This window comes from Amblyomma mixtum, chromosome 5, assembly GCF_055824585.1.
Source record: "Amblyomma mixtum isolate Tamu chromosome 5, ASM5582458v1, whole genome shotgun sequence".
NCBI classification, from domain to species: Eukaryota; Metazoa; Arthropoda; class Arachnida; order Ixodida; family Ixodidae; genus Amblyomma; species Amblyomma mixtum.
In genome coordinates, this window is record NC_143016.1 from 49686947 (window position 1) to 49699930 (window position 12984).

The 12984-nt window shown below is 45.2% G+C and overlaps 1 protein-coding gene across 1 annotated transcript; it reads right to left on the reverse strand.

The window, feature by feature from the left end:
• Window positions 1-3420: 3420 nt before the first annotated feature.
• LOC149342087 (uncharacterized) lies at window positions 3421-12508 on the reverse strand. Its single transcript, XM_089544385.1, has 5 exons — window positions 12392-12508; window positions 9446-9597; window positions 6720-6787; window positions 3969-4055; window positions 3421-3551 (listed from the first exon to the last, which is right to left on the reverse strand). The coding sequence occupies exons 1-5, from the start codon at window positions 12506-12508 to the stop codon at window positions 3421-3423; spliced, it is 555 nt and encodes a 184-aa protein (XP_089400511.1).
• Between the last annotated feature and the right edge of the window lie 476 nt (window positions 12509-12984).

Genomic DNA, 12984 nt, shown 5'->3' on the forward strand with positions numbered 1-12984 from the left:
AGAAAACGCCCGAAAACTACATAAATAACACAAAACCCTAACAAATTTACAACACTACACAAGTCGCTACCCCGCGAACATTCCGCCTGACCCGCTCCTTAACCTTATCGGTCCGGCGTGGCCCCGAACGAAGAGGGCCTGCCTTGAGTCTGGCTGCACGTCCCAAAATCGGCAGAGAAATCGTCCACAAGGTGTTAATTAAAGCCGCACGCTGGGCGCCATTATTTGTGGGCAATTCCTCTGCGCGGGGACGCACAGGCAGTCACTCGAGGCAGGACTTTGTACAAAACGGTTTATTCTCACATGGCAGGTCGGTCGTCGCAGGGGCAGCGGGGTCAGGTGTCGGGAGAGCTGGTCCAAGAGCAGAGAGAGGGCGCGGGCCTTCCCGGTCGTGCCTTATGAAGGCTTTCTCCTAGCCTCGCTCCCCCCGCCCCACCACTCGGGAAGAAGGGGTCCGAGGCTACCCGCGGTGAGCGGCGCGAGATTTGACCTGCCCGCGAGCAGACCCTACAACTTTCAACCCTCAAAGTGGCTATTGAATTAGGTTGGGGTGTGTTAAATGCTCTCGCTTTGGGCCTTGAAAAAGTGGTCAGTTTTGTTAAGTTCGATGGCCCTTTGGGCGAAACGGAAGCACTCGGCATCCCGACAGCACTTATTTTTTTCTGGTGCTAATAATAAGAAAATAGAACGCATAGGACACTCGATTAGAGTTCCATCAAAATTTTTCATTCAACTCGTTTCCCCTCCGCTTCGTTTTGTCTCCTACTCGTTTCCGCTCCGTTCCCTTTCCGCCAAGAAAAAAGGAATACGGGACTAGAAATCCACAAAATAAGCTCAAAACAGCAGTCATCAGCGCGTACCGGTGAGCAGCGAAACACCAGTGAAAAATTAATTCAGCATTTAAAATCGCATTAAATATGTACTACTTGACGCTTGCAATTGAAACTTGCTCGAAGCCATCTATATCACTTATGAAACAATTCTTGTCAATTTTTACCTACCAAATTTTTTGTTTGCACCCATTTTACGTATCATAAAATATACAGCGTTGCGCATCTTTCTCGTGAACACTTCAAAAAGTTTTCCCGCCACAACTACTGGCTAGTTTGGCGTAAAACCGACCCCAGAACTTGTGTATTGCTGTAACGTTTCTCTCGTAGCAAGTTTTAGAGCGATACATGCTTGATTCAACCGCGAATAGTACAGCTCTTTAATTGTCTGCTCTGAGATCGACGAACTGAAAGCCGCCAGTGCCACATTGCCGCGAAGGGCGAGAGTGGCGCCATCAAAGGCCCAGCGAAGCTTGCAGTGTTGACCAAGGCGCCCTTCGCATCGTGGAACTTTCCTATGCAAACAACAGGTGGCGTCAGTAACGCCCTTCGGCGAAAACCCAGAGTTGGGGGCTTTCGGTTCGTCAATTTCGAGGCAGACGATTGCGGGTTTGCCTCATGCTCGGCTGAACCACGTAAGTACTGTTGACAAGCACACTACGAGACAAAAGTTACCGCAATACCCAAGTTCTGTGTGCAGTTTCGGCGTAAATGACCAGTGGTTGAGGCGAGAAAATTTTTAAAAGTCTTCATGATAAAGATGCACAATACTGGTGTCTAAGGCCTAGCGTGTGCGCTTTACTGGTGAGCTTTGAAAGTCTGCCGACTGGAGAGGGAATCAATAGACGAGCTGCGCAGCCACCCACGCCGAAGCGATGATGCCAGCCACGCTCACTTTTCATTACCGGTCTTTGTACAGCCACTGACGGCTCCTGAACTCGAGGGCAAGAGTACAGTCGCATTTACGGCTGCCACCCCTTCGTTCACGAAGCGCGAAAGGCGCCGGTCCACCGATACGAAAAACCGCTACCGTGTCTTTTCTTGTCCTGAAACCAATTTTTATTTTCGGAAGTGCGCAGTTCAGCGCCGTGTGTTTTGGCAGCTTTCTCTTGCTATTCTACGTAACACGATTTTTTAGCAATCCGTCACTACAAAAACGTGTCCTGCAAGCTTTAAACGCGAAGATATATAGAATGCTCTCACACATCCGAGAAGTATAGGCAGCAATCCTTTAATCCACGTAAGCTGGAGAGCATTCCGGACGTAACAGCGCTTCGTAATTCGCACTTCACCACTACGGTACAATAGAATGCCATGATTAGGAAGTTTTTGCCTTTTCTCCTTAGTCCGCGAACGCTGAAACAGAGTGCTTTCAAGTTTGAAGTAGTGCGCAAGGCCTTCGTATTTTAGAGCAAGGCACTTCCTTCAGGCGCGTACATCGAGGTATCCTCCGTCTCACTACGGATACGTTCGCAAAGTAAACTGGAAGCGTGGAAGTAAGCAAGAAACTTTTCTTATGGCAAGAGGTGAATGGGTGTGAGTGCGGAAGTCCTACCTCACTCCAGGACCCCAGTCACTATAGTGTCGACGGCTCCCAGCTGGTGCCTTGGTGCAACGCAAGGCGGCAGAAGATGAAAATAAAGTAGAGCGGCACGTGCCCGGGGTGCAAGCCGGGCACGGGCAGTTTGGTCCTAGAAGCCTGCAAAGTTGCACCTCTAGTCTTGGCGCTCCGGTGCGACCCCGCCATTTCCCTATAGTATGATCGACCGCAGAACAGACGTAATGGGAGGACAGAGCTTACAAAGCCACGCCCACATAGATAGCCGTCGTTGTGATCATTGTGTTTTGAAAATTGAAACTTTTAAGAACAATTCCAGGGCAATTAATAACGTAACTATTAGAAGAGACTACCGTTAGTGCAAGCCGCTCCAGCTCACTGTAATCCTTTTATATTTGTGCTGTGCCAATAAGCGACTGATGAAAAGTAACCTAACTGTAATAGACGATTTCTCTGCAATAGTTCAGTTAATTTTGATGTATTGTAATTGGCTGCTGAAATCAGCTACATGTCAGATTAAATAATTGTAGTTGTAATCAAGTTTAAAATTGGTACTGGCAAACCGTTTCCGTAGAGAAAACAACTTTCTCGAAAGAAAAAAATTTCATGGATCACGGAATGGCGGGAACAAATTTATTGCTTTTCTAACGGCTTTAAGGTTGATGCTTCCTCTCCTCACGGATCGGAGTGCCTCCACTTCACTTCACTTTATTACATAAAAGACCCTCGTTAGAGGGTATTACATAAGGAGTGGGGCACACAGAAATGAAAAACAGCATAAGTAACAGATAAGTTGTCAGTTATATAAATATAAGATTTTCACTCAGCAAGTACACGCGTTATTTTTTCCAGGAACAAAGCTTGGCATATGATATCAGCAAGTTCTTGGGGAAGGCCGTTCCAGTCGTTCGCAGTCCGGGGGAAGAATGATGAATAAAGTGTAGTGGTGCGGGCGCGAGGTCGTGACACTTGGTGCTGATGGCCGGTGCGAAGGGAGATGCGGTACAGATGCGGTGCATTGTGGTACAGCACTTATTGGACCATCTGCCCACAGGTGTCCTTGTCGTAGGCTTGCACTCCGTCCTTGCAGTTGTCTTGAAACTTTTCCAAACAGATTTGGGGGACATCGTCTTTTACTGCACTTTTGACCCACAATATGCATTCTGCGAATGCAGAAGGAATTCAGATGAGATCAGCATGAAAAACAAATTTACTTTATTGCAGAAAGCATTTTGATGTAATGAATGAAAGACTAGCTTTCAGAGCTTCTGGTCAATAAGTATTTCTGAAAAGAGAAATGCGGCTACTCGAAGATAGAGTTCTGCTTCGCGCGTGCAATATTTGTTAACTTTATGTAGTGATATTAAAACATTAAAATTGCAGCCATCACGCCAATAACAGAAACTTATCTGATATAGTTTATACAGGGCGTAGTGCTCTTATACAGAAACCTAGCTGTGAAAACATATATTTTTTAGGGAAAATATTCCTGAGAGGGTTTCTAAAATGCTTCGTCCTTCATTGTGTGCTTTTCTTAAACTGCAACTTTGCTGCACAAATAGTGAAAGCTAATGGCTCACCTTGGCGGTCGGCGAAAGGAAGCTCCTCAAGAGCGCAATTCAAGTAGTCCGTGTATATGAAACGGGCAACTTGCTCATGGTCGTAATCTGCACAGAGTTCAAGCATCAGAAAACACAACATCTTTTCATCTTAACGTATTAAATAGGCTCTGTACGCAATGAGGCACGCCATGTGGAAGGCATCGGATTTATATTGGACATGTCGAGGTACTGCTCTAAGCGGCATAGAGGAATAATCTCATTAGTGATCTTACTAGTAATACCTAAAAATTAGAAGGTTATTTGTCAGGCGCGGTGCCTTAATCATCAAAAATTTGTTTCATGGTGCATTTTAAGCACGTATTTCCGCAACGTATTGCCTGAAAGTGGCTTCTTGTAAATGATGATAAAAACACCAAGGGTTCCTAGATTACTTTGACCAAAGTCGCCTCGCCTACACAGGCTCCTTATTTGGGACAGGGGCCCGCTCTTTCTCCCAATATTAGTGCGGCGTCTTACGATAGCCCGATAATTTTCCCGGCTAATTAGCAACAAAGGTTCTTAAGCAGCCCAGATAATCGGCCCAATATTGCAAATCGGTGGTTTCACTCAGGTCCTATGTAGGACCGGCATTTGCCGACATATTTACAATATTGGGCTTATTGCCTGTGGTGCTCGGGTAGGATTCATTGACACGATAATTATGAAAGTGCTGACCACGTCGCCGACACCCTTTTGCAGATTTTGTGGGTTTCGTGTGCTCTCCAAGACTTTAAAAGCGCTTTTTTGTAGCGCAGTATGCTTAAAAGTTGTTTTATTTTATAAAGCATTTTTTCTGGCGGCCTATCGTCTGCATTTTATGAAATAAACAAAAAATAGGTGTTTCATTTATCCTGCAGAAAACGCGAACAAAACTGATAAACCATTCAACTGGCAAAGATAGCGAGAGAAACCAGGGCATCTGTTGATGATGAAGCCGCGGTGGTCGCTTCGGTGGACGTGGTTGCTGTGGCGCCCTTATCTTTTTTTTCCCCTCAGATCTCTTTAACGCGATATCTTTAACGGTTCCGTTCAGCGGAGAGCCCGGTATCGTTATCGTTGTCGGTGTGAGCAAAAAACCCAAAGAGAAGTAACCTCTGTCGGCCACCTAGGTAACCGGACCTTGCGCCGTCATCACAGCCTGTCCACCTGATTGTGAGCAAACTGTCCATCGTTACAGGTGCAGTTACATTAATGATTGGTCGCAAGAAGTTTCCCACGAAAGCAACCTTAGTCTGACAAGTGCCACCGTTGGCTGTATTTCAAACAGCTATGAGAGTGGCGTATTGCTGAACCACATGTGTAATCAAACATTTTGGAAGCCGTACGTGGATTGAGGGGTTTGAAAGTCCCGCATGCGACTCGGGCTACAGGGACACCGCAGTGAAGCGCTCTGGAATAATTTATACGACAGGGATTCTTTTAATGAGTGCTGACATCATACAGCCTACAGGCGTTTTTGCATGTTGTCGTAATCAAAATACGGCCCCCAAGGCCAGGATCGAACCCGTGACCTTGGGAGCAGCAACCGATCGCCAAAGCCGTTAAGTAACCGCGGTGGCGGAACCTGTTTGGGTAATTCATGCGATGATATATATCCAGTGATTTTAGGTCGCTGACAGCAGGAAAACATTGCATTCATTCTAACTAAAGTGCTTTGAGGACGAGAAGAAATCACGAGGTCCTATGCTGCAAGGTACTGTTGGAGAAATATTCTCCACTTTTCTGAATGGCACATTCCTCACCACTGACCGCCTTTTATTATGAACTTCCTGAAGCTCCTAAACCTCTGCTTAGAAAGTTTAGCCTCGGGCAATGCTGCACGCTCGTGGCTGCATTGTTCTATAGTGTCCAGGCAAGTGTGCAGTACGGTCTGAACAAGCCATCCCAAAGGTCTGTACAACCCAAAGGTGTATACAAGGTGACCTTCATGCCGCAAACCGCTTTTCTCTGGTTTCTCTGGAGCCGAATGCAATTTCGTTTCCTCTGGTATGCTTTCAGTGCTGTAACCATCGCTGTTATGAGGCCCGAAACGGCCATACATGTTCTAGTGTATTAATTTTTACGCTTCTCTTCTTTTTACAAACAGCGAGCGTGATAGCGTTGTGGGCATGTTTCCCCCTCTGCAAGAATACTGGTTCACTTAGCTTTTGTTTCTTTGGCCTGCTCATTTGCACAGCACTGGTCCAGACCTTACACCTACAGAGAAGGGCACATTAAGTGATCAGCTCTAGTTCATTCGTGAAATGTTTGCAAGAACGAATTTACGGCGATTGCGCTTGTATTATGGGAGGCTTACAATGTGTGCCTTCTATTATTAGAAGTCGGTGCTTGCAGTCTTGCAGTCTTAAGAACCGTGTCTCGCAGCGTGCTTGCGGGCGGCGTCCTGAGAGCGTACACCCTCTGCTCAACCCGACGTATGTTTTGGCTCTAGGGTCCCACTTACGTGCAGCGTTCTGAGGGCGACGCTCAACTTCGGCTTCGCTTGTGGTTAGCGTGAATAAATTGCCACCACGTGTGCTCGGTACCCGGTGTTTTTACCTTTTTTTCTGCTCCATTTCTGCCCTTCTTTCTCATTCCTCCTGCGGTCCCGCACTCTTCCTTTGATCTCCCCATATGGAAGCGGGAAGGGAGAGATGAGAGGGTGCGGAGGCGAAGACATCGAAGGCAACTACGCAAAATTAGCGGAACTAGGCTGAGACAGCCACTGCTACAAAACATATTCATATTTACCTTCATCAACTGTGAAGATATTGGTGTCGGGTGTTGGTCCAGGTTTTATGTGATAAGTGATGTTTCTCCTGCAATGAGAGCCAAAAGCTATAAATAAATGCTACTTCGTGAGTAAAGGTTTATTGTGAAGTATATCAGCTGCATTCAGAAGCAGCAATTCTTCAAAACTTGACAGCCTCAGGTAGCAGAGACCGGCAGAAAACCGCCGGTGGTTTAAACGCGGTTCGGCACACGTCTTAACTGTAGTAAAAACAATTCCAAAATTCAGCCATACCACTAATGACGGTATGCACCCACTTTTGGAAGGAATGTTGACAGTTTCATTCAGCGTACTACGCTTTTCAAATATGGTAGAACGTGCAGATGACAGGGATGCAGTCAGTAAATGTTTAATTAGGATTAGTTTTCCATAGGATGAAAATGATGGAGATGATGAAAAGCATTTGAACAGCCTCTAGTGGGCCGCTCCCCTTACAATACTAGGTGGAGTCCCTTATTCAGGGACCCCATTAGTCTGGACGGCCACAAGAGCTCGCTGAACCAGGGCCTGCTGGCCGTTAGGTCCAGGCAGCCAAGCAGGGCCGCCTCCCAGTCCTCTCGAGTAGGGTATTGGGTTAGGGGTGGAACAGAAGAATTTCGCTGGCATGCTCAGACCATGTGGAAGGTGTCCGCCACCTCCCCATAGAAAGTGCAGATGCCAGAGAACGAAGGATTGAAATGTTTGAGTACTGACGGTCACATTGGAGTGTTAGTATAGAGTATAAGATGTATTCTTTCGCCTGCTTCTCCTAGCCCCGTGAGAGGAGCCGGGCATTGATGGTGCAAGTCCCGGTAATTAGCGGATATATATTTTAATGTTAAAAGAGGACAACGGTCCTGATCCAGATTGGGAGGATAAGTACATATACAACGCAAACGGAATGCGTCCAAAGTCATGAAGTTTGCAGAAGGTGCAAATGAAAATTAGTTTTAAGGAAAAAAAATTCGCAGTAACTGTCTCTCATATCTCGGTGTACACCCGAACCGCGCCGTCAGTGAAGGGATAAAAAAAGGAGTGAAAGAAGAATGTCATATTCAGGAAATCAAGCAACTAAATTTTTTAGTTACATTCCGACCATGAATCTGAAATATGAATGCATTGACGTTCGCAAATTGTATGTTATAAATTGATGTTTAATGTCCCGAAGGAACATAGGCATTGAGTGACGCAGTAGAGAACTCCCGGTTAATTCAAGCCTGCTGAAGTAATGCTTCTACATTGTCTAGTTCATTCATGATCTTTTAAATAATTGTGCTCTTAATAGACGAGGGCGGAAAAGGACAGTAACGTAGAGGGGGGACAGTTAATAAATTTATTCACTTTATATTTATGAGTGGCGTCGTAGTCAAATTGTGTCTGTCTTTTTTGTGTGCTCTTCTGTTAAGCGCTAATTTTATATATTTCGATGATAATTTGGACCACCTTGGATTAAATACCGGACGGTGAAGTCGCAGAGCACACTGGAGTTTTTGCATTTTGCCTACATTGTATTACGGGTGCCGCCACGAAGATCGAACGCGAGCCCTCGCGAGAAGCAGCCGAACGCCAAAGCCACTGCGCCACCACAACAGGTGTCTTTATGACTATTTATTATAAAATACGATATCAATATACGGCTATTATGGCGCTCATACTCAGTGAAACGCGCCAGCTGGGTTTGACTGCGGAGCGGATGCAAAGTATATATCTGAACATGCATGCTTCCTTTGTACCTAGTAGTGGTAGTAGTAGTAAAAGACTTTTAATCGACCATAATTTATAGGCCGAGCATGTCGACCATCTGGGCGACCAGAAGCCGCTGTTCTTCTTCCCCTTCAGCGCCAAGCCAGTCGAGCCAAGTGGTGATAGATAGAGAGGGTGCGTGACTTACCTTGTACCTATAAGCGTAGGAAATCGAACTTTGTTTCCTCACTATATCCAAACGTTTAAATTATTGCGCTTCGCAAGAACCATGCAAGGACTTATTTTAACCATGCCCGATATGCCCCATTGAGGTCATTTAGAAAAGTAATCGTAAAAAAAATTTCATTCCGTATATCATCAAAAATAATTGACGATAACAAACTAATCCCTCCGATTCCCAGAAGAATCCTGAACCCACTCCTGAAGAGCGGGAACAAAAGTTCTATAAATCTATAATCCATTCTTCTTCAAAATGACTTTTCGTTGATGGCAGTCTGCTCTAAAGAATGTGTGCAATATTATGGATGCAGGAAATGTATTTTGCATAACACTTAGCATCATAACATGTTGCCTGCCATTTTTTTGTGACATAGTTTGGCACTAATACCATAGGATTTTCTAAATTTATGCCATCATGTGGACATTCTAAACTAATTGTGATTCAAAGGTACCTTGTGCGCAGGATCCGAAGTAACAATTTATTAGACAAATCACAGAATATTGATGTTATATTTTTCAAATATTTCTGGTACTATGAAAATTTGTGTACATCACACCAAAAAATAACCGCAGGAGTTCAGCGTTGGAAAACTAACGAACTGGTATTCATGAGCTTAAGCATACCATTGAGGAAGAAAAGCTATTGTTCTGAAACCAAAATATCAATCGGCGCTGCAAAGAGTTAAGCACATAATAATAATGAAATAACGCTGAGCTTGCTCACATGGATGAAATAACTTGCTTTGCATCATAACAAAATGCTTCACGGTTCGATCAAACCTACGCTGGATGCCCTTTCAGGCCCTTGAGGAGAAGAACGTATGTTGCATGCGCGGGATTCTTTCTCAGCTCCGTCCTTTCCGCAGTCAGGCAGTCGAGGTCCCCATCATGATCGATGTCGTACATAGCGACACCATAAGGAAAACTCTCGAAGATCTGCAATGAGAATGAGCGTGAGAGATTTTCCCCAGGCTAAGACAGCTTCTTTTATATATGATCGCTTCTGTGCGCATTTTTCATGGCCTGAATCTGCATTCCATATATTCTGCAAATCTCAAAGGCTCGATTCACAGATTTTAAAGCGCGAGCAGCATTTTTCAGAAAGTAGAGAAACTTCTTGGGCAGAGCTGCACGGATATGTGTTGAGGAAAATAGACAAGAGAGTTCCTGGTCGCGGACAGATTCTAAAAATTTCATGCACTCTCCATGTGTCCAGCGGTTGATTAGATGACAGTGCTCAGGAAAATACTGAAAACCGAGTCACACTACGGTTCATTATTGAGCCCGTTGCCAAAAGAAAGAACTCATATGTCCAGCAATGAAAAGCACAAAAAAGATAGGGGTGACAGACTTAGCAGCATTAACACCAGTTCAGCCTTCATGTTACAAGGAAAGCTTATGCAGAAAAAAATTATGCAAATTCGGCATTCTAGAAGCAATGCCTGATTGTCAGAACCCCCGGCTGTACCATCTTGCCTAACCAAGACGCCTAGCGGATGGCAGGACGAGGCTGAATAGAAAAAAAAATTGCGAGGAAACTTTGGCAACTAAAGTGTTGAGAGGCGAAAGCCGAAGACACTATGCCGTGACGACTTCCGGTGGATATACCGTTCCCGTGGCTATAGCGATACGAAAATTAATTGTCTTTTGGGGATCTTAAATGTTAATTATGCTTAATTACACATTTTTCCATCTAATTTGACACAATTCCGACGTTTTTCCGACCATACTGTGAAAAGTTTTAGTATGCCGTGACGACTTCCGGTGGATGTGACATCACACCGGTTCTGTAGCTATACCGACGTCTGCGCTATTCCGACGCAATTTCGGCATTTTTACCTATAACTAATTAACTAATTAATCTACAGTCACGAAGCTCGGCTTCTAGGTTCATTATTTCCTCCTCTATATGAAGCAACCATTGCTTTTATTCTTTCTTTTTTAGTTACCGAGTTAAACGCGTGTGACACTCTTTGATAACGGACGACGGTATGAGCCATTAAAGGCTGTCGCTTTAATCATTAAAAGCTGAGTTGCGCTAATCGAAGCTGTTTGCCAGCATCCTCAACGCGGAATTAATTCAGCTATAAACTTTTTTATTTGTATCCATATTGTAGCGCTTGGGTAGACTAATGACTAAATAAAAGCAAGTAAAAAAGAACTTGGAGGACGCTTCACCTACTCTTAGAAGTATAATGCAATAGGATTAGAGATCACTCGCTCGCAAGTACGCCTTCTCTTCTTTAGATTCATAGCTCACGGATAGTCTTCATAACACTCCTGGCAGAGGTGTGCACCTCTTTGTCGCCCGTTCCTGCGTTTCGCGACGTCGCCGTTGTCCCTCGTAACAAGCTCCGCAGCCGCGGCAGCGCGCTGCTCTAGCTGCGCGCGCTCCTGGCGCCATTTCTCTTGCACGCCCGAGCCGAAACGCATAGCCGCCGCCGTTCGCCACTGCGTGTACCCCGCGCCCTCTTCCTCCGTGGTGGCCACCACGTGACAGTGCGCGGTGTTCTCCGGTTGCCTAAGCGCCGGCTCGGCATCAGCGGATCACGGTGCGTGCATCCCTGGCCGAAACGCAGACCCACGTTCACTTGACTCGCTAGCAGCGTCAGCGGCATGAATCAGTCAATGCTATCTCTTCGCCATGCTACGTTCCTCTGCGTCCACGCGCTGGCTCCCGCAATTTCGCGATAACTTAATCGCTCTCTTCGCTTCTCCTCCATTCAATCACAGCGCAATCAGAGCGCCGGATCGGTGGCGGCGGATCTCGAAATGGGCACCGTCCGAGCCGAAACGCATAGTCGCCGTCGTTCGCCACTGCGAACCGCCTGCCTATATAAATAGTTTATTCTCTGCCCCTTCTTTCTGCGCCATGAGCGAGGCAACCGGTGGAAGTCCTTCGTCTGCCGCTGCTGCTAAACAAATCTATCGAAGATCTGAAACAGCCGATCAGCTGCGCTCAAAATTCGCATTAAGAGGTAACGTAATCCTCGGCAATTTTTTTGCACAGATAACTATTTGGGAGGCTGTCTATCTCTCAACCAATGGTTTGATGCACAGCGTCACAGTTAGCTCCTGGCAGAGGAAATGAAAATATTGGAAACAATTTTATTTTCACCTGCCCGCCTCTTCAGACGACGACGTTGAGCTGAAGAGGACCAAGCGCACAACACGAATTACCACTCATTGAACCTCATTTCAATGAGATATTAGTTTGTGACCTGTCTAAGAAGCTATTTTCGGTATTAGTTGATGAAGCAACTGGTGTATTGGTGAAAAAGCTCGTGTGGACGTCCTTTCGCCGTAACCAATTTGTCTATTAAACCTTGGGACCAAGAGTAAAAGCAGCTAGCGCAGTAAAACCGTGCCCAGGTCTGCAGAATGGAATGCTAACCAGCCTGATGCCATTTCATTATTGGCTAAGTACGTTTTCTAAGCTTATTCATCTATACGACCTACTTTTCACTGCTAACTCGAAACCAAACTTTCAAAATCATGGTCCTAATGATCAACGCTAACGCATTCGAGTACAAAACGTGATTGTAATCGTAGCCGCAGGAATTGAGCTCTGTAAAAATTTGTTAATTATTTCGTCTTAACCAAGCATACGTCGTTATGCGTATCCAGTTGTCTTCATAGCCTGACACGATAAGAAACCTACTAATTTTTGTCAATAAATCAGAACCCCGCCGCAGTAAGTATGCAACATAGCAGGTTGAGTCAACTTTACCTCGAAAGTATCCAGCACGTCTTGGAGCAGCTGATGCTTCGGTTCACAATAGTTAAGCTGGGGACATAGCAGCACACTGCCAATAGTAGTTACGATCGCTGCAAGAAAACGTGGCATTGTATTCTGCAGCAAGTCGGCCACTGCAATCTTTTTATCTCGCTTGCGTGTAATGTGGCAGGCTACGTTATGCGCTACATAATTTTACACAGCTTGCAAGGTAATATAATTCTGGACAGCAACATTAATTCCCCCTTACTTTTTGTAATTTCTTTCGCAACGAGTCTTATTAAGCCCTACAGTGAAATTATTACCGCGACATTTAAATGTGACAAAGAATACGCTTGATCCAACATCTGTATTTTGTTTTTTCAAACTGGATTCGTAAAGCATTATACAGTAGAATAAAATTGCCTCTTCTGCAATTTAAATGCCAGACACATCAGGTGGCGTCATCAAATTAAAGCTTTTGACATCTCTTTCTTGTCTCCCCGTCTGCTGTGTTCGTGAAAGCTCTACGTGCTCAAAAACAAGGGGAACTCCTAACTTATATTCGTCGTTATCTGTAGAACTATGTAGACTGTCGGACAAAGGCC